Source organism: Somniosus microcephalus, chromosome 16, assembly GCF_052327205.1.
Source record: "Somniosus microcephalus isolate GS21.2 chromosome 16, FLI_Smic_1.0, whole genome shotgun sequence".
NCBI classification, from domain to species: Eukaryota; Metazoa; Chordata; class Chondrichthyes; order Squaliformes; family Somniosidae; genus Somniosus; species Somniosus microcephalus.
Window position 1 is genome coordinate 16874678 of NC_141002.1, and position 21360 is coordinate 16896037.

The 21360-nt window shown below is 47.2% G+C and overlaps 1 protein-coding gene across 6 annotated transcripts in view; it reads left to right on the forward strand.

The window, feature by feature from the left end:
• The first annotated feature begins 918 nt into the window (after window positions 1-918).
• Window positions 919-21360, forward strand: part of hipk2 (homeodomain interacting protein kinase 2) — a 295692-nt gene continuing 275250 nt past the window's right edge. For all 6 annotated transcript variants that reach the window (XM_086008608.1, XM_086008610.1, XM_086008609.1 and 3 more), the window contains exon 1: window positions 919-1675. In XM_086008608.1, the coding sequence (XP_085864734.1) occupies window positions 1666-1675 (10 nt within the window). In that variant the 5' untranslated portion in view covers window positions 919-1665. The remainder of the gene's footprint in view (window positions 1676-21360) is intronic.

Consider the following 21360-nt stretch of genomic DNA (forward strand, 5'->3'; position numbering starts at 1 on the left):
GGGATCTTTTTTACAATGCAGCAGTGGTACACCACCTCGGTTTAAACCAGGGATTCCAGGCCAATTGATTCCCCAGTGCTACAGAAAATGACAATTCTCACTGCCCTCGCCAACTCCATACTGTCAATTCATTACACTTTGAGAGGTGTAATGGCAATGGCCTTTGAATGAAGACGAAGAAGCTATCCTGCACAGCAAGAAATGCACCTCCCAAACCCTTGCCCTCCACCACCTAGAAGGACAAGGGCAGCGATCACATGGGAACACCACCACCTCCAAGTCACACACCATCCTGACTTGGAAATATACCGCTGTTACTTCATCGTCGCTGGGTCAAAATCCTGGAACTCCCTCACTAACAGCAGTGTGGGAGCACCTTCACCACACGGACTGCAGCGGTTCAAGAAGACGGCTCACCACCACCTTCTCAAGGGCAGCGAGAGATGGGCAATAAACGCTGGCCTGGCCAGCGGCGCTCACATCCCGAGAATTAATGAAAAAGAAAATAAAACGATTGTACTTATACATGCGCATATACTTAGAAAAAAAATGAAAGATTGTGCATTTATATAGCGCCTTTCACGACCTCGGGACGTCCCAAAGCGCTTTTCAGCCAATTAACTACTTTTTGAAGTGGAGTCACTGTTGTAATGTAGGGAACGCAGCAGCCAATTTGCGCACAGCAAGCTCCCACAAAACAGCAATGAGATCATCTATTTCTCGGTGTTGGTTGCGGGGTTAGACAGTGGGCAATTAAGTGCGTTGATTTATATTTTAATAATAAAGAAGATGAAATTGTTCCCTTTCACAGCCCAGAAAGCAAGGAGTTAAAGTGTCCAGTCTGGATGGGCATCACTCGCTCGCTGGCTCATCCCTATTTCCATTTGTTGTATCTGTCTTTGCGTCACGCTCGCTCTCAGCCTGTAGCAGTCGAAAGAAGAACGGTGCCGAAATAATTCCCCTTCAGTTTCTGTGCTGGAGACATCGATTCTGTCCTCCTCATCCACCGCAGTGATTACAGCCCAACACCTTCTGTACCTCCTCCCCCCAAAAAGAGAGATCGCGATCAAAAAGTCATTGCAAAGAGAGTTGGGGGGAGGGAGGGAGGGGGGTGGAAAGCAAAGTTGCTAAGCTCGCTCTTAAAGGGTTTATTTTCGGGAGAGATCGACTGCATAGGCAGTTGATGTCTCTCCGGCTCTCTGGCTTCTGCTTGTAAGTTTGCAGAAACCCCCCCCCCCCCCCCCCAGACATGTTGTCTAGGAGGTAAAAAAAAGATCGCAATTTGGCTCAATTTTTAAAAATAATATTGAGACACAAAGTAGCAGATCCGTATGTGGGACTCGCACTGGATCCTCGCAGGGTCTCCGGTGTCTTGTACTGGGGTGGGGAGAGAGAGGGAGGGAGAGGGAGAGAGAACCTTGCGTGAAAGAAGAGCGTTCAATGACCGATCCTGCAAGAGTTTTTCCCCCCAATGTCTCTCTCTCTCCCCCCCTCTCTCTCTCTCTCGCTCGCTCTGGATGAATCGGAACAGTGATGCAGCCAGGGATTTACAGTCCAAATTAGTCCAGCACAATATGGCAGATCTACACCGTGTTTAGCAAGGAGAGGAGCAACTGGCTTTGTATTCTGCCATGCATAGCATACAGCATTGCACCGCTGGCCCCGATGTACCAAGGTAAGACTTGAAATTAACACACACACACACACACACGTCTCTCTCATTTTCTTGTTGATCAGCTGGCAGGTTGAGGATGGGGAGGCTTGTGTGGTGTTGGAGGGTGGTCATTGTGAAAGGATTGGGGGACAGCTTCCCGATTCTGTGCAGGAGACTCGATCTGTGTGAGTGCGGAAACCGAAGGGGAGACTTGACTGGGTGCAAGTGAAACTGACACTGGGCATTTCACCGGGATCCTGCTTGTTATTGTTGAGGGAGTCTAGACTCTTGCAGTCTGGACCCGATTGGTTTGGATTCCCAGTCTAATGGATTTGGAAAGATATATAAATTCAGCAAATACCAGTTTGCGGATAATCCCCCCCCCCCCCCCCACTCTTGTTTTATTTTGGTGGAAGAGTGAATTTGTGTTTCACGAGAATCCACTTCTCAATATGTAGAAAAAGGAAGAGAGGAAATTGCTGAAATGATTAATTTCACAGATCTGATTCACAGAGCGAATAACAAGTGAGGAAACTTTGCGTGCGTGTGAAAGTCCCATTGATTTACGGGTGAATAGTTGGAAGGATTTCCTGGTGATAGCGGGGCTTGGATTAAACACTAGGAGACAAAGGAATGTCTTAAAGGGGGCTATGGAAGCAGAACTGTTGGAAATGCTTCTGTTTTTTTGTTGCAAAGCCCTGTTTTTTTTTTTGGTTGTTATCTCGCTATGTCATTTTTTTTTAGCAAAAATGAATCTGCTCACACGTGCCTTTTAAAACGAGCAGTTTGTTGAAAGCGAATTTCATTGCACTGGGAGAGGACACAGCCAGTGTACAGAAACTATCTGGATTCTGAAATAATTGTCTCCTCTGTGAAATCTTCCCTTGCCCGCCCCCTGTCGGGCGAGGCTGCCGTGATGTCGATGCTTGACTCACTGCGAGATATCTGGTCGCTGGATTCTCTTTTTATTTCGAGATGGGGGGTTTCCTTTATTTCAGTGATGCTTTCCTGTGACTTATTACTGCAGTTGTCCCCACATATTGGCCCAAGTCTTTCTCCATACCAGCAGCATGCTGTCATTTTCAAACAGTTGTCCCGTTGCAGATCTAATGTGTGTACATGTTGGATTATTGTCTGTAACTGTTAATGTTTGAAGGGAACTATTATATTTGCAAAGCTAACCTCCTTCTTGTTAGAGGAACAAATAAAACCTTTTCGAGTTTGAACCATTTTGCTTATAAATTCGATTAACAGTTGTATTTTGATTTTTTTCTAATTTTCTATTTATTGTAATGGCACTTAATATTTTATTCCCAGAGTGTTGGTCAATTTAGCATCGATTCCTCCTCCCTCGCATTTGGTGGTGCAAGACTTAAGGGGAATGGTATCGAGTGGAGCTCAACCCCAGGAAGAGCTCGGGTTGGCTGAACGAAAATGCCAGTTGAAGCTGGCAAAAAATCCTTTGCGTTAAACTATAAATGGATTCATCTCACTCACCGTAGAGCAGTACAAACTCTAACTCTCATCAAGGCTTCGAGACTGCTTTTTCAAACTTTTCTCTGTGGGGACTGCTTGCAAATATTGAAAGGGACCCTCTGTAAACATTAACGTACATACAGTGGTCCTCTGTAAATATTAATACACTCACAGGTCCCTCTGTAAATATTAACTCACATAAAGGACCTTCTGTAAATATTAACTCACACACAGGGCCCTCTGTAAATATTAACTCACAGGTCCCTGTGTAAATATTAACTCACAGGACCCTCTGTAAATATTAACTCAAACACAGGACCCTCTGTAAATATTAACTCACAGGACCCTCTGTAAATATTAACTCAAACACAGGTCCCTCTGTAAATATTAACTCAGACACAGGACCCTCTGTAAATATTAACTCACAGGACCCTCTGTAAATATTAACTCACACACAGGACCCTCTGTAAATATTAACTCACAGGACCCTCTGTAAATATTAACTCACACACAGGACACTCTGTAAATATTAACTCACAGGACCCTGTGTAAATATTAACACACACACAGATCCCTCTGTAAATATTAACTCACAAGACCCACTGTAAATATTAACTCACAGGTCCCTCTGTAAATATTAACTCACAGGACACTCTGTAAATATTAACACAGGTCCCTCTGTAAATATTAACACACAGGTCCCTCGGTAAACATTAATTCACACACACAGGACCCTCTGTAAATATTAACACACACACAGGGCCCTCTGTTAATATTAACTCACAGGACCCTCTGTAAATATTAACTCACATAAGAACATAAGAAGTAGGAGCAGGAGTAGGCCATACGGCCCCTCGGGCCTGCTCCGCCATTCAATAGGATCATGGCTGATCCGAATCTAGACTCACGACCACTTCCCTGCCCGCTCCCCGTAACCCCTAATTCCCTTATCAGCTAGGAAGCTGTCTATCTCCGTTTTAAATTTATTTAATGTCGCAGCTTCCACAGCTCTCATAGATTTACTACCCTCTGAGTGAAGAAGTTTCTCCTCATCTCAGTTTTGAAAGGGCAGCCCCTTATTCTAAGATTATGCCCCCTAGTTCTAGTCTCACCCACCAGTGGAAACATCCTCATCGCATCCACCCGATCAAGCCCCCTCACAATCTTATATGTTTCGATAAGATTGCCTCTCATTCTTCTGAATTCAAAAGAGTAGAGGCCCAACCTACTCAACCTTTCCTCATAAATCAACCCCCTCATCTCCAGAATCAACCGAGTGAACCTTCTCTGAACTGCCTCGAGAGCAAGTATATCTTTTCTTAAATATGGAAACCAAAACTGTACGCAGTATTCCAGGTGTGGCCTCACCAGTACCCTGTATAACTGAAGCAAGACTTCCCTGCTTTTATACTCCATCCCCCTTGCAATAAAAGCCAAGATTCCATTGGCCTTCCTGATCACCTGCTGTACCTGCATACTAACCTTCTGTGTTTCATGCACCAGGATCCCCAGATCCCTTTGTACTGTAGCACTTTGCAGTTTCTCTCCATTTAGATAATAACTTGCTCTTTGATTTTTTCTGCCAAAGTGCATAACCTCACACTTTCCAACATTATATTCCATCTGCCAAATTTCTGCCCACTCACTTAGCCTGTCTATGTCCTTTTGCAGGTTTTTTATGTCCTCCTCACTCACTGCTTTCCCTCCCATCTTTGTATCGTCGGCAAACTTGGATACGTTGCACTCGGTCCCTTCCTCCAAATCGTTAATATAGATTGTAAAGAGTTGGGGTCCCAGCACTGACCCCTGCGGAACACCACTAGTCACTGATTGCCAACCCGAGAATGAACCATTTATCCCAACTCTCTGTTTTCTGTTACATAGCCAATCTTCCACCCATGCCAGTATATGACCCCCAATCCTGTGATTTTTTATCTTGTGCAGTAATCTTTTGTGTGGCACCTTGTCAAATGCCTTTTGGAAGTCCAAATACACCACATCCACTGGTTCCCCTTTAGCCACCCTGTTTGTTATGTCCTCAAAGAATTCGAGCAGATTTGTCAAACATGACTTCCCCTTCATAAAACCATGCTGATTCTGTCCGATTAAATTATGCTTATCCAAATGTTCTGTTACTGCTTCCTTAATAATGGACTCCAACATTGTCAAATACCCCTGGATGTTTAGCTCCCAGTCATGGTCACCTTGCAGCCATGTTTCTGTAATGGCCACCAGATCATACCCATGTGTAGTTATTTGTACCGTCAACTCATCTATTTTGTTAAGAATGCTGCGTGCATTCAGATAAAGAACTTTTAAATATGTTTTGTGACAATTTATTCTTGCTTTTACCCCCTTTACTACTTTACCTTCACACAGGACCGTCTGTAAATATTAACTCACACACAGGACCCTCTGTAAATATTAACTCACACACAGGACCCTCTGTAAATATTAACTCACAGGACCCTCTGTAAATATTAAAACACACACAGGACCCTCTGTAAATATTAACTCACAGGACCCTCTGTAAATGTTAACTCACAGGACCCTCTGTAAATATTAACACACACAGGACCCTCTGTAAATATTAACTCACAGGACCCTCTGTAAATGTTAACTCACAGGTCCCTCTGTAAATATTAACACACACAGGACCCTCTGTAAATATTAACTCACAGGACCCTCTGTAAATATTAACTCACAGGTCCCTCTGTAAATATTAACACACACAGGACCCTCTGTAAATATTAACTCACAGGACCCTCTGCAAATATTAACTCACAGGACCCTCTGTAAATATTAACTCACAGGACCCTCTGTAAATATTAACTCACACACAGGACCCTCTGTAAATATTAACTCACACACAGGACCCTCTGTAAATATTAACTCACACACAGGACCCTCTGTAAATATTAACTCACAGCTCCCTCTGTAAATATTAACTCACAGGTCCCTCTGTAAATATTAACTCACAGGTCCCTCTGTAAATATTAACTCACAGGACCCTGTGTAAATATTAACTCACAGGACCCTCTGTAAATATTAATACACACACAGGACCCTGTGTAAATATTAACTCAAAGGACCCTCTGTAAATATTAATACACACACAGGACCCTGTGTAAATATTAACTCACAGGACCCTCTGTAAATATTAATACACACACAGGACCCTGTGTAAATATTAACTCACAGGACCCTCTGTAAATATTAATACACACACAGGACCCTGTGTAAATATTAACTCACAGATCCCTCTGTAAATATTAACTCACAGGACTTTCTGTAAATATTAACACACACACAGGACCCTCTGTAAATATTAACTCACAGGTCCCTCTGTAAATATTAACTCACACACAGGACCCTCTGTAAATATTAACTCACAGGTCCCTCTGTAAATATTAATTCACACACAGGACCCTCTGTAAATATTAACTCACAGGTCCCTCTGTAAATATTAATTCACACACAGGACCTTCTGTAAATATTAACTCACACACAGGACCCTCTGTAAATATTAACTCACAGGACCCTCTGTAAATATTAATTCACACACAGGACCCTCTGTAAATATTAACTCACAGGTCCCTCTGTAAATATTAATTCACACACAGGACCCTCTGTAAATATTAATTCACACACAGGGCCCTCTGTAAATATTAACTCACAGGACCCTCTGTAAATATTAATTCACACACAGGACCCTCTGTAAATATTAACTCACAGGTCCCTCTGTAAATATTAATTCACACACAGGACCCTCTGTAAATATTAATTCACACACAGGGCCCTCTGTAAATATTAACACACACACAGGACCCTCTGTAAATATCAACTCACAGGACCCTCTGTAAATATCAACTCACAGGTCCCTCTGTAAATATTAACACACACAGGACCCTCTGTAAATATTAACACACTCACAGGACCCTGTGTAAATATTAACTCACAGGTCCCACTGTAAATATTAACACACACACAGGACCCTCTGTAAATATTAACTCACACACAGGACACTCTTTAAATATTAATTCACAGGTCCCTCTGTAAATATTAACTCACAGGTCCCTCTGTAAATATTAACTCACACACAGGACCCTCTGTAAATATTAACTCACAGGACACTTTGTGAATAATAATTCACAGGCCTCTCTGTAATTATTAACTCACAGGTCTCTCTGTAAATATTAACACCCTCACAGGCCCCTCTGTAAATATTAACACCCTCACAGGCCCCTCTGTAAATATTAACACACTCTGTATTGGAGGGACCATTGGGTATCAGGGTGGTGTGGCACTGAACCGTGCAGGCTAGGAAGGTCCCAGCTTAGATTCCATCTCTCTACTGACTTATATATGAGATATATATATATATAAGATTGAGACTATCCATTCAGCTGCCTCTGCTGCTTCCTTTCCTTCTCTTCCACAGGGCTAAACGTCCTCTAAGGTTCCCCCCTGCCCTAGCCCTGAACTCGCATCTTTCGCTAGTTTCTCTCCAATCTCCCCGCATGCCCTCTCCGAGCTCATCTTGTCCATGAGAGTCTCCTGGGTGGTCTCCCATCTTCCATAAACTTGAGCTCCTCTACATCTCTGCTGCCCATATCCTAACTTGCACCAAGTCCCATTCACCTGCATCACCTGCATTGCCTCAATTTTAAAATTCTCATCCTTGTTTTCAAATCCCTCCATAGCCTCGTCCCTCCCTATCTCTGTAACCTCCTCCAGTCCTACAACCCTCCGAGATCTCTGCGCTCCTCCAATTCTGGCCTCTTGCGCATTCCCGATTTTTATCACTCCACTATTGGTGGCAGTGCTTTCAGTTGCCTAGGCCCTAAACTCTGGAATTCCCTCCCTAAACCTCTCTGCCTCTCTACCTCTCTCTCCTCATTTAAGACGCTCCTTAAAACCTACCTCTTTGACCAAGCTTTTGGTCTTTTGTCCTAATATCTCCATATGTAGCTCATTGTTAAATTTTGTTTGATAACTCTCCTTGTTTGATAACCCTCCTGTGAAGTGCCTAGGGACATTTTACTACGATAAAGGTGCTATATAAATGCAAGTTGTTGTTATAGTTAAGGCACTGTGATGGACCTTCATGTCCAGTCAACTGTACTGGGCAGTGCCTGTAACTGTGAAAGACTTGGCTGTGATGCCCTTTAAAGTCGATTAACCTATTTCTGTCAACTGGTCCTTCCTTCTGTGTCCACTCAAACCTTGGTTTCTCAAATCTGCCATGCTCAGTTATTTAAGCCCCCAAGCGGGTGTTGTGTTCAGCAAATTGGACTAGTGTAAGTTGAAGGAATAGCTCTGTGAGCCTCTGACTGTTCTCTATTGTTGATTGGGAAAGTGAAAGGATTTGTACATCATGTAAATCATACAGGTGGCACATCATATTTTGCAATGCTATCTTTTTCATTGAAATTTATCTTAAGCACTTCTTCACACAAATGATAGCGGAAATCTGGAACTCTCTGCCCAAAAGGCTGTGGATGCGGTGGGTCAATTGAAAATGTCGAAACTGAGATCAACAGATTTTTTTAGGTAATTGTATGAGGAGATATGGAACCAAGGCAGATAAATGGAGTTAAGATACAGATCAGCTATGATCTAATTGAATGGCGGAATAGGCTCGAGGGGCTGAATGGCCTCCTCCTGTTTCTATGTTCCTTCCTATGTTCATTAAATTGTCACAGCAGGGCTTCCCCCAGTGGCTCCATAGTAACTGAGTCATACAGACCAGGAAGGTGCACAGATTCAAGATCTCGTTCTCTCCTCTGCAGGAGGTGCGAGGTCAGAGTAAGAGGGGAATGTTGTCGAAGGTTCCAGCTCTCTATTGCTATCCTTCATCGTCGCTGGGTCTGTGATGAAATATGCCATTCATCAGGCACTGTATTCTCTGTGTTTAGTTTAGTTTCAGTTTCATTTCCTTACCTGTATTGTATTGTGTGTAGGGCTCCGCCCATACCTGGCCCCTACTTAAGCAGGCCCAGCGTGTCTCACATCCAGTACAGCAGATCTCTGGATGAGAGACACTTCTCCAATGTGTATTACTTTCTGAGTTAATAAAAGCCTTGCTTTGCTCCGTTAACGTTGAGTCTCGGATTCATTGAGGCACATCAATTTTATTAACTCAATTTTCAACGCAATGGACCAACTCTTGAAACCCGAATGTTTGGATTTGGACCCGCATGCTTCGGACGCATCGGCACGATTCGGACACTGGTTTAAGTGTATGGAATTCTTCCTGGACAATTCCGCAGCCATCACAGGCGCTACGGACGCTGAAAGTATGAAACTCGGAATCCTGCGGAATTGGGTAAGCCACCGGGTTTACCCCCTCATCCAAGACGCCGACACGTACCCGGCCGCCTGCGACATCCTAAAGGCGCATTACCAGCAGCCTACGAACGAGGTGTACGCTAGGCATCTGCTCGCTACTCGCGCACAGCGACTGGGGGAATCGCTGGATGAGTTCCTAGTCACCCTGAAAACGCTTGGCAAAGACTGCAAGTGCCAAGATGTAAAAGCCGCAGTGTACACTGTCGAGCTTGTTCGTGATGCCTTTATCACAGGCCTCAGCTCCACTTACATCCGGCAGAGACTACTGGAAAAAACAGGAATGGACCTGAAACAGGCTGTGGACACAGCGCGATCCCTGGATGAGGCCCAGAGAAACTCGGACGCCTACTCTTCAGCCCGCGCCGCCCACGCCGCCACGTGTGCACCAAGGGCGCCGCCATCTTGGAAGGCATCTTCCCCGCCCGGCAGCCCGACACCGTCGGGGCCCCGCTCTCCCCCCAGAAGCCCTACGACAGCCGCGACGCGTCGGGGCCCCAACTGCTACTTCTGCGGGCAGCCGAAGCACATCAGAAACCTGTGCCCAGCGAAAGGCACCACCTGCTTTAAGTGCGGTAAGAAGGGGCACTTCGGGAAGGTGTGCAGAGGGAACCCTGCTGGAAAACCCGCCACCGCCGCGTGTGCGCCGTGGGAGCGGCCATCTTGGACGCCATCTTGCCCGACCTCGTGGGGTCCGCCATCTTGTGAGCAGACAGCGTGGACGCCATCTTGTCTCGATCAGGGCCCTACAGTGGCATCGGTCACAGTGGACCAGACCAGACCGCACCCGCTATCCAAATCAATGGTGGACATCGAGGTAAACGGGTGCGGGGTTAAATGTTTATTTGACAGTGGAAGCACGGAGAGTTTTATCCACCCGGAACTGGCACAACAACTCTCTCTAACGGTGGTCCCTGCTCGGGGCACCATCTCTATGGCTGATAAAACCCAGACATCGACCGTTATGGGTTACTGCGCGGTACAATTGTCCGTTAACGGAACTGTATACGATAATTTTAAATTACTAATCATGAAGAATCTATGTGCGAGCGTGATCTTGGGCCTGGATTTCCAGTGCCACCACCAAAGCATCACGCTCAAGTACGGTGGGTCCCAGCCGCCCCTCACAGTGTGCGGTCTGGTTACCCTGAAGGTAAAGCCGCCTTCGCTATTCGCGAACCTTACTCCCAACTGCCGGCCAATAGTGACCAAAAGCAGGAGGTACAGCTGGGAGGACAGGCGGTTTATCGCGACCGAGGTAGACAGGCTCCTGAAGGAGCGCATTATCGAACGCAGCAACAGCCCGTGGCGCGCCCAAGTGGTGGTGGTGAGGGGTAGCGAGAAGAAGCGGATGGTGATAGATTATAGCCAGACGGTTAATCTATACACCCAGCTAGACGCCTACCCGCTACCCCGCATATCCGGGATGGTGAACCAAATCGCCCAATACCGGGTGTTCTCCACCATCGACCTCAAGTCAGCGTACCACCAGCTCCCTATCAGACCAGAGGACCGCCCGTACACTGCCTTCGAGGCGAACGGACGCCTCTACCAATTCCTCAGAGTCCCCTTTGGGGTGACGAATGGGGTCTCGGTCTTCCAGAGGGAGATGGACCGCATGGTCGATGACCACCACTTGCAGGCAACCTTCCCCTACCTCGACAACGTTACCATCTGCGGTCACAACCAGCAGGATCATGACTCGAACCTCAAGAGGTTCCTGAAAACTGCACAAAAACTCAACCTCACTTACAACGAGGACAAGTGCGTTTTCAACACCACGCGCCTCTGCATACTAGGCAGCGTGGTGGAGAATGGGGAAATCGGACCAGACCCCGACCGATTGCGCCCCCTACAGGAGCTGCCCCTGCCCAACACTCCCAAAGCCCTGAAAAGGTGCCTGGGGTTATTTTCTTATTATGCCCAATGGGTCCCCAACTACTCCGACAAAGCCCGCCCCCTCTTGAAAGCATCCTCTTTTCCGCTCTCTGCTGAGGCCCACACCGCCTTCAAAAGCATTAAGCGGGATATTGAGGGGGCCACGCTACAGGCAGTGGACGAGAACACTCCCTTTCAAGTGGAAAGTGATGCGTCTGACTTTGCCTTGGCGGCCACCCTCAACCAGGCGGGGCGGCCCGTAGCTTTCTTCTCGAGGACCCTCCAAGGGCCCGAGATCAGACACTCCTCCGTGGAAAAGGAGGCCCAAGCCATCGTGGAGGCAGTGCACCACTGGCGGCACTACCTAGCCGGCAAACGCTTCACCCTACTTACCGACCAGCGGTCGGTAGCGTTTATGTTCAATAATAAACAGAGGGGGAAGATTAAAAATGATAAGATTCTTAGGTGGCGGATCGAGCTCTCCACCTTCGATTATGACATCATTTACCGGCCAGGGGCCCTTAACGAATCCCCTGATGCCCTCTCACGAGGGATGTGTGCCAGCGCCACCGGGGATCGGCTACAGACCCTCCACAACGACCTCTGCCACCCCGGGGTCACACGGCTGTTCCACTTCATAAAGTCCCGCAACTTACCCTACTTGATTGAGGAAGTTCGGTCTCTGACCAGGAACTGCCGCATTTGCGCTGAGTGCAAGCCTCGGTTCTACCGCCCAGATAGAGCCCACTTAATCAAAGCTACACGGCCCTTTGAGCGGCTCAGCTTAGATTTCAAGGGCCCCCTCCCGTCAGTTGACCGCAATGTTTACTTCCTGAACATTGTGGACGAATACTCCCATTTCCCATTCGCCTTCCCCTGCCCAGACATGACCAGCGCCACGGTCATTAAATGCCTCAACAGCCTGTTCTGCCTGTTCGGTATGCCGAGCTACATCCATACGGATAGGGGGGCGTCCTTCATGAGTGAAGAGCTACGCCAGTACATGCTGTCCAGGGGGATCGCCACGAGCCGTACCACCAGCTACAACCCCCGGGGTAACGGTCAAGTGGAGCGAGAGAACGGGACAGTATGGAAAGCAGTCACTCTAGCTCTAAGGACCAAGGGCCTCCCTATCTCTCGCTGGCAGGAAGTCCTCCCAGATGTGCTCCATTCGATACGGTCGCTATTGTGTACTGCCACTAATGCCACGCCTCATGAACGAATGTTTGTCTTTCCCCGGAAATCCACCTCAGGCGTATCCATGCCGTCATGGCTCTCCACCCCAGGTCCGGTATTTGTACGAAGCCATGTGAGGGGCCACAAGACGGACACGCCAACCCCCAATACGCGTATGTCCGGCACGCCGACGGAAGGGAGGACACCGTGTCCATAAAAGACGTCGCCCCAGCCGGTAACGACAACAACCGCGACAACAACGGCAACAACGATCACAGCAACTCTTACCCACCCACTACTCTTTCATCACCCACGGAAGAACACCGACCAACGGTGCCCCCACCAACTACCCCTTCAACAACCCTGGCGGCGCCCCCGGCAGAGACCCAGGAGGCCACCGGGGACACCCAGCCGACACCCGAGGCACCACAACAGCTACGTCGGTCACAGAGGACTACCAAACCCCCGAACAGACTAAATCTGTAGAAGGGGCGAATGTGATGAAATATGCCATTCATCAGGCACTGTATTCTCTGTGTTTAGTTTAGTTTCAGTTTCATTTCCTTACCTGTATTGTGTTGTGTGTAGGGCTCCGCCCATACCTGGCCCCTACTTAAGCAGGCCCAGCGTGTCTCACATCCAGTACAGCAGATCTCTGGATGAGAGACACTTCTCCAATGTGTATTACTTTCTGAGTTAATAAAAGCCTTGCTTTGCTCCGTTAACGTTGAGTCTCAGATTCATTGAGGCACATCAGGGTCAAAATCATGGAACTCCCTACCTAACAGCATTGTGGGAGCACCTTCACCACATGACTGCAGTTATTCAAGAAAAAGGCAGCTCACCACGACCTTCTCATGGGCACCTAGGGCCGGGCAATAAATTAGTGTCGCCATCTCCTGAGAATGGGAGAAAAAGTACCCAGCGGCCCCTGCTGGAAGAGCATGTGTCTGGACAATAGCTGAGAACAGGAACAGGCTCAAGTGTGATTTGCCACCCCCTCCCTACTCCCCACACTCCCATTTGATCTCGGATGATGTCCAGGCACAGTTTGGATATTGACTCCTTGGGGTGGTGTAGCAGAGAGCGCTCAGCCCTGTAGAACTTTACCCTATTCCAAAAGGGAAGATGAGGGGTGAAAAATGAGAAGGGAAAAAACAAAACTTCTCTGGGCTGAAGTTTGGCATGAACTTCACCCTTGTGCTCAACAGCTGTATGGCTGAATACCTCCCAGTGTGTGCGGACCCCACAATCTTTATTTATGGCAAGGCACTTCAAGAGCTGGCCGTGCCCCTTTAAAGATCGGGTCCCCCGGCCTTGTTGCGCTGCTTGTATGGACATTTTCTTTATTTAGTGGAGCAAGGGCGTGAATTGTTTCTTCATAGAGCAGCGCACGCTGATGATCAGCATGTCCTTCTGCTCTTCAATCTGCCTCACATTTCTGCTCTCAAATGGCCACCATCTGAATCGCAAATACATCGAGCCCCTACTGTTTTAAGAAAGAATGGAGAATGCGCCTAGCTGCCCCTCTGCCAGTTTGCGGCTGATCGCTCTGCTTGTGCCCTTCACAGTAAGCGATGGAGGTATCTACCGTTTCCCTGTTTGAAACCCCACTGGTTGTAGGGTTGGGTTTCCTTGACATAGAAGTGGGAGGAGGTTGTGCAAAGGAGAGGTTATAACTATCAGGAACGACTCAACAGGCTGGGGCATTTTTCTCTAGAAAAGAGAAGGCTGAGGGGTGACCTGATAGAGGTATTTAAAATTATGAAGGAGTTTGATAGGGAAGATGTTTCTGCTTGTAGGGAGTTCAAAACTAGGGGCCATAAAGATAAGATGGTCACTAATAAATCCAATAGGGAATTCAGGAGAAACTTCTTTAGCCAGAGGGTGGTTAGAATGTGGAACTCGCTACCTCAGGGAGTAGTTGATATATAGATACATTTAAGGGGAAGCTAGAGAAACACATGAGGGAGAAAGGAATAGAAGGATATGCTGATGGGGTTAGATGAAGAAGGGAGGTGTAATGATCAATAACATGTCATTCTATAGTGGACACTAGGTGGAGCCATAGAGCTGTGTAGAGCTGTATATAGCTGTATGTATAAGACTACACTACCCAGCTGTATGTATATTAAGACTACATTACCCATGAGGCACTAGGCTACCCACAAGGCAGCAGTCAAGATGGAAGCCTCTACAGATACCGTACCTAGTCCACATGTGCTCAATAAAGTAACTAGCAAAAGCTAGCTGTGTTCATAATAAGAATGTCTAGTTATTAATGAACATAAGATGGTACCAGGATAGTGAAGATCTGCTGAAAATTGTGAAAAGCGACATGGAGGATTTGAAGCCACTAGAGTGTTTGAAACTCACAGGAAAAATCGACTACAATTGGCAGACTTTTAAACAACAATTCGAACTCTACATTGCAGCCATCAGATTCGGTACGAAGCCAGACGCAAGGAAGATAGCGTTGCTGCTTACGGTTGCAGGCCCACAGGCGATAGAGGTATTTAATACATTTGTATTTAATCCAGAGGAGAACAGAGAAAAATTAGAATATGTGCTAAAAGAATTTGATGCACATTGCTCTCCCAAAAAGAATGAGACCTATGAAAGATACATGTTCTGTTCAAGGACACAGCAGCAAAATGAGACTTTTGATAGCTTTATAACTGATCTGAAACTGAAAGCACAGACATGTAATTTCTCTGAGCTGAAATCATCCATGATTCGTGATCAGATTGTGTTTGGTATTCATGATAAAAAAGTCAGGGAACGTCTGTTGAGAGAAACCGAACTAAATTTGGAAAATGCAGTGAAAATATGCCAAGCCAGCGAGCTAGCTCGAAAGCACGCGAAGACTTTCAGTGAAATCAATAATGATGCGATTGTAATGAGTAATAATGCTGCTGTCGGTGCTGTGTCCTACAAGGCGAAGAAACGTGGGCAGAACAGAAATGAAAAGCAATCGGAGGATGAAATTTTTAATTGTAAACGCTGTGGTTTACAATGCGCAGCGTTTGGAAAAATGTGCACAAAGTGTAATGGAAAGAATCACTTTGCCAAACAATGCTTTTCAAAAGTAAAAACTAAGAAAGGGAAACGAGTTAATGTAATTGAGGACACTGATTTAAGTGAGACATTTTTTGTACGAATGGTGTCATGTGACAATATCAAAAAAGATACAGAAAATGTGCAGCCCTCAGAAATGGACAATGCTGAACATAAAGTTAATGCAGTAAAAGAGGACAAATGGATGATCCCACTGCAGATAAATGGAGCATTAGTTACATTGAAACTGGACACTGGGGCAAAAGCAAACTTAATCAGTATGAGTGACATAAAAAATATGAAAGAAAAGCCCAAAATACAGAAAAAGTCAGTACTACTGAAGAGCTATAATGGACAGAAAATAGATAGCTTAGGTGTATGCAGACTTAAAGTGACAGTCAAAGACAAAGTGCATCATCTCATGTTTTCTGTTGTGGCTGAAAGACTTGATTCGATACTAGGTGACAAAGCTTGTGAAGACTTAGAACTGGTCAAGAGAGTCTACCGTATAAACTGTGCCATAAGCAGACCAGATGACTCAAGTGATGAAGCAGAGAGCCCATCAAGGATGAAAAGGCCAAAGGGTATCCATGTCTTCAAAAAGCCTAGTTTCTCCAAGAAGAAAGAAAAAGACTTTAAGGTCAAAGAGAAGCCAAAGGAAGAAAAGCACAAAGAGGAAAAACACAAGGAGAAAAAGTCCAAAGATATAACTGCAGCAGATGTTGTTAAGCAGTGGAAAGAGAAAAAGAAAAAGAAGAAGCCTGCACCAGAGCAGGAAGCAGTTCCGGTGGATACTCCTTCTTCCCTCAGGCCAATCTTTGGTGTTCCATTAGCCGAGGCTGCTGAGAGGACTATGCTGTATGATGGGATCCAGCTGCCAGCAGTTTTTCGAGAGTGCATTGACTACATTGAGAGGTATGGCATGAAGAGTGAAGGAAACACTGAAACCCTCTCCAAGCAAAGATCGCAAGGAGACCTCGATCTATACAAGAGCAGATCGATGACAATGCCGCAACTGCATCTTGTCATTCACCGCCAGAACAATCTCATGAAGACACATCAGACTTACCCGTGTTGAGAAGATCCACACGTGAAGTAAAAAAGCCTGATAGAGTTAATCTTTGAGTACAATGTAAAGCTTTGAAAATGTGTTGACTGTTTTGAAAATGTTTATGTTTATAGAGCACTAACAAAAGTGTTACTGATATTATCTTTATTGTTTTCTTGAAAGTTGATTGATATTGATTTTGTTAAACCTCAAAGAAAGGGGGATGTAATGATCAATAACATGTCATTCTATAGTGGACACTAGGTGGAGCCGGAGAGCTGTGTAGAGCTGTATATAGCTGTATGTATAAGACTACACTACCCAGCTGTATGTATATTAAGACTACATTACCCATGAGGCACTAGGCTACCCACAAGGCAGCAGTCAAGATGGAAGCCTCTACAGATACCGTACCTAGTCCACATGTGCTCAATAAAGTAACTAGCAAAATCTAGCTGTGTTCACAATAAGAATGTCTATTTATTAATGAACATAAGAGGTGGGAGGAGGCTCGTGTGGAGCATCAACACCGGCATAGACCAGTTGGGTGGAATGGCCTGTTTCTGTGCTGTAAATGTCTATGTAATCCTATGTAAAATGCCAATGAGCTGACAGCCCTGTGCATTTGCCAGACCGGCTGGCTGCCAATCAGGCAAATTTACCCAGCAGTGAGAGGGAGGTGCTGTCCTGACTGGTGCCTCATCCTCTCAACTGCCCCGCACTATATCAGTGCAAATGTAGCGAGGTCTTGTTTATTTCTAACTTTTCATATTTCTTTTCCATTTTCAATGGGTGCCAACCAAACTGTACCTGTCCGGGTGGGACTCGTTCCAGATTAGAGTTGCCAACGCTCGTCCAGGGATTAGAGATTAATCTCCAGGACACTGCTGGGAGCAACTCGGGAGAAAAAGCGCAGGGGCATTAGATAAAATTATATCTTTTCATTTTCTTTGAGCACTTTCATTAATTATTTGTAAAAATATTGGAGGTGGGGAAAATTTTCTGTTTGACTGACAGTCAAGAATCATCCAATCAAGTTACAAAGGGTCTGTTAACTTTACACTTGGTGTGGGAAGGCGATGCATCGCAAGGGTGGAGGTGTCGGGTGACCAGTGGTGGGGTGGAGGTGTCGGGTGACCAGTGGTGGGGTGGAGGTGTCGGGTGACCAATGGTGGGGTGGAGGTGTCGGGTGACCAATGGTGGGGTGGAGGTGTCGGGTGACCAGTGGTGGGGTGGAGGTGTCGGGTGACCAATGGTGGGGTGGAGGTGTCGGGTGACCAGTGGTGGGGTGGAGGTGTCGGGTGACCAGTGGTGGGGTGGAGGTGTCGGGTGACCAATGGTGGGGTGGAGGTGTCGGGTGACCAATGGTGGGGTGGAGGTGTCGGGTGACCAGTGGTGGGGTGGAGGTGTCAGGTGACCAGTGGTGGGGTGGAGGTGTCGGGTGACCAATGGTGGGGTGGAGGTGTCGGGTGACCAGTGGTGGGGTGGAGGTGTCGGGTGACCAGTGGTGGGGTGGAGGTGTCGGGTGACCAGTGGTGGGGTGGAGGTGTCGGGTGACCAGTGGTGGGGTGGAGGTGTCGGGTGACCAGTGGTGGGGTGGAGGTGTCGGGTGACCAGTGGTGGGGTGGAGGTGTCAGGTGACCAATGGTGGGGTGGAGGTGTCGGGTGACCAATGGTGGGGTGGAGGTGTCGGGTGACCAATGGTGGGGTGGAGGTGTCGGGTGACCAATGGTGGGGTGGAGGTGTCGGGTGACCAATGGTGGGGTGGAGGTGTCGGGTGACCAATAGTGGGGCGGAGGTGTCGGGTGACCAGTGGTGGGGTGGAGGTGTCGGGTGACCAGTGGTGGGGTGGAGGTGTCGGGTGACCAGTGGTGGGGTGGAGGTGTCGGGTGACCAGTGGTGGGGTGGAGGTGTCGGGTGACCAGTGGTGGGGTGGAGGTGTCGGGTGACCAATGGTGGGGTGGAGGTGTCGGGTGACCAATGGTGGGGTGGAGGTGTCGGGTGACCAATGGTGGGGTGGAGGTGTCGGGTGACCAATGGTGGGGTGGAGGTGTCGGGTGACCAATGGTGGGGTGGAGGTGTCGGGTGACCAGTGGTGGGGTGGAGGTGTCGGGTGACCAATGGTGGGGTGGAGGTGTCGGGTGACCAGTGGTGGGGTGGAGGTGTCGGGTGACCAGTGGTGGGGTGGAGGTGTCGGGTGACCAGTGGTGGGGTGGAGGTGTCGGGTGACCAATGGTGGGGTGGAGGTGTCGGGTGACCAATGGTGGGGTGGAGGTGTCGGGTGACCAATGGTGGGGTGGAGGTGTCGGGTGACCAGTGGTGGGGTGGAGGTGTCGGGTGACCAATGGTGGGGTGTAGGGGGGCGGGGTGGTTGGAGGTGGGAGGTCATGTGATGAATCCTCCAGGAATATGCCCAACTGGAGTTGGCAGCCCCTATTCCAGGTATTTTTTCTTGTGCCAAACACAAAAGTCTACTTCCAGTGGCAAACCCTCACCTGCTGGGGTATTTTGTATTTTGAGTTATTTCTAAGATGTGATAAAGGTGCTATATAAATGTGATTCTTTCTTTCTCACTCATTCAGCAGCTTACTCTTTGTCAGCTATTGCAGAACAGCTCAGGGCCCAACCAGCCAGTATAAGCCTCAACTGATCGCTCATGCTTACATCGAGCGTACTCCCTGACCTACATTGACTCCCAGTCCAGCAACACCTCGATTTTAAAATTCTCATCCTGGTTTTCAAATCCCTCCATGGCCCTCACCCCTCCCTATTTCTGTAACCTCCTCCAGCCCTACAACCTTCCGAGATTTCTGCGCTCCTCCAATTCTGGCCTCTTGCATATTCCCGATTTTCATCGCTCCACCATTGGTGGCCGTGCCTTCAGCTGCCTAGGCCTTAAGCTCTGGAATTCTTTCCCTGAACCTCTCTGCCTCTTTACCTCTCTCTCCTCCTTTAAGACGCTTCTTAATCCTAATATCTCCTTATGTGGCTCGGTGTCAACTTTTGTTCGATAATGCTTCTGTGAAGCCCCTTAGGACGTTTTACTATGATAAAGTTGCTATATAAATGCAAGGTGTTGCTGTATCAAAGACAGAGATAACCAATCAATAATGCACCTCTCCAACTCAGTCCACGACCAATTACACAGTGAGTTAATATATCTGATTTTTGCTGTACCTAATCAATCTCTCATGAGAGCTTCATGTGTAACGAGCATGAAGGTATGGAAAAGCAACTGGCCAGCTGTGAAACCATGACGTGCTAGTGGACAGGGATGGAGATTCTGCAACTAAGTAGCGAGGCTTTAAAGCAAGCTACTAAAATCTCCACACATTAGACAAATTTGATTGGCTTCCTTAGTTGATAACGGAGATTGCTTCATGAGGGAATTGTCAACATATTGGTGCACTTTTAAAAAAAAACTCGAGAGTGGCAAGCCAATTTGCAAGCACCAGTTCTTGTTGATTGGGAATGCCCAGTGATTAACCAAGTCTTGTAGCTCAGGACATCACCAGCGACGAAAAGAGTTGCAGAGAAGCCAATGTAAATGAGAAACAAACGATAAGGTGGCTCCAAGGATGAGTTTTAAGACCCTGAAGTTTGCCGAAACTGAGGGAGCACCAAGGTAATGAGGTCTCGGAAGGAGTGAATTACAGTAGGAAATCGATTAATGAATTATGATAAGAAAATAGTGAGGATACAGGGAGGGGGAAAAATGCATAACTGCAATTTAGGAGGAACATGAGAGGATGATGGAGAGAAGCATTGACCAGACTATTCTCAATAAAATCAAAGGAAGATTGTGGTCTCGTGTGTAGAGAGTGAAGGCTGGGGCAAGATTACACAAGGAGCTGGTAGTTCCAGGCATTTGTTTGGCAAACATGAAGAAGCAGGAGATTAAGATGCTGACAGCCCTATTGTGTTAATAGGGAGTATTCAATACTGCTGTGAATGATGGGATAGCTGTTTCTCCATAGTTATTCCCCCTCACCTAATTTAGCATTTCTAAGGCTAATTGGAGTACTGCTATCACAACCCCAGGTGGGTTAATAAATATTACAACTTGTATTTACATTGTGATCCTCATGTTAGAAAAACATCTCAGAGCTTTACAGAGATGAGAGAGAAGGGATAGAACAAGTAGCATCGAGTTGGAGGAGAGGGCTGAAAGAGCCCTTGAAGAGAAAAGTTTTTGTGAGGTTTCTCAAAATTGAAATGGAGGAGGATTTGAGGCAGAGAGGGAGATTGTTCGAGATAAGCAGATGCATGCTGGCTGAAAGAGCATCCACCAATGAGACAGGACTGAGGAGCAGGCCAGTGTTAGAGCAGAGAAAGATGTGAGCAGGGGCAGAGGGCAGAAGTAGGTCATGGTAGTGAGTTGGGGAAGGCTGCAGAAGTATTTGAAGGCAAGAACAAAGTTACAAAGGGAGGCAGGTGAGGCTAGGGTGATGGGAGTGTGGGCTTTGAACAGGTGAGGCCAGGGTGATGGGAGTGTGGGCTTTGAACAGGTGAGGCCAGGGTGGTGGAAGTGTGGGCTTTGAACAGGTGAGGCCAGGGTGGTGGGAGTGTGGGCTTTGAACAGGTGAGGCCAGGGTGATGGAAGTGTGGGCTTTGAACAGGTGAGGCCAGTGTGGTGGGAGTGTGGGCTTTGAACAGGTGAGGCCAGGGTGATGGGAGTGTGGGCTTTGAACAGGTGAGGCCAGGGTGGTGGGAGTGTTGGCTT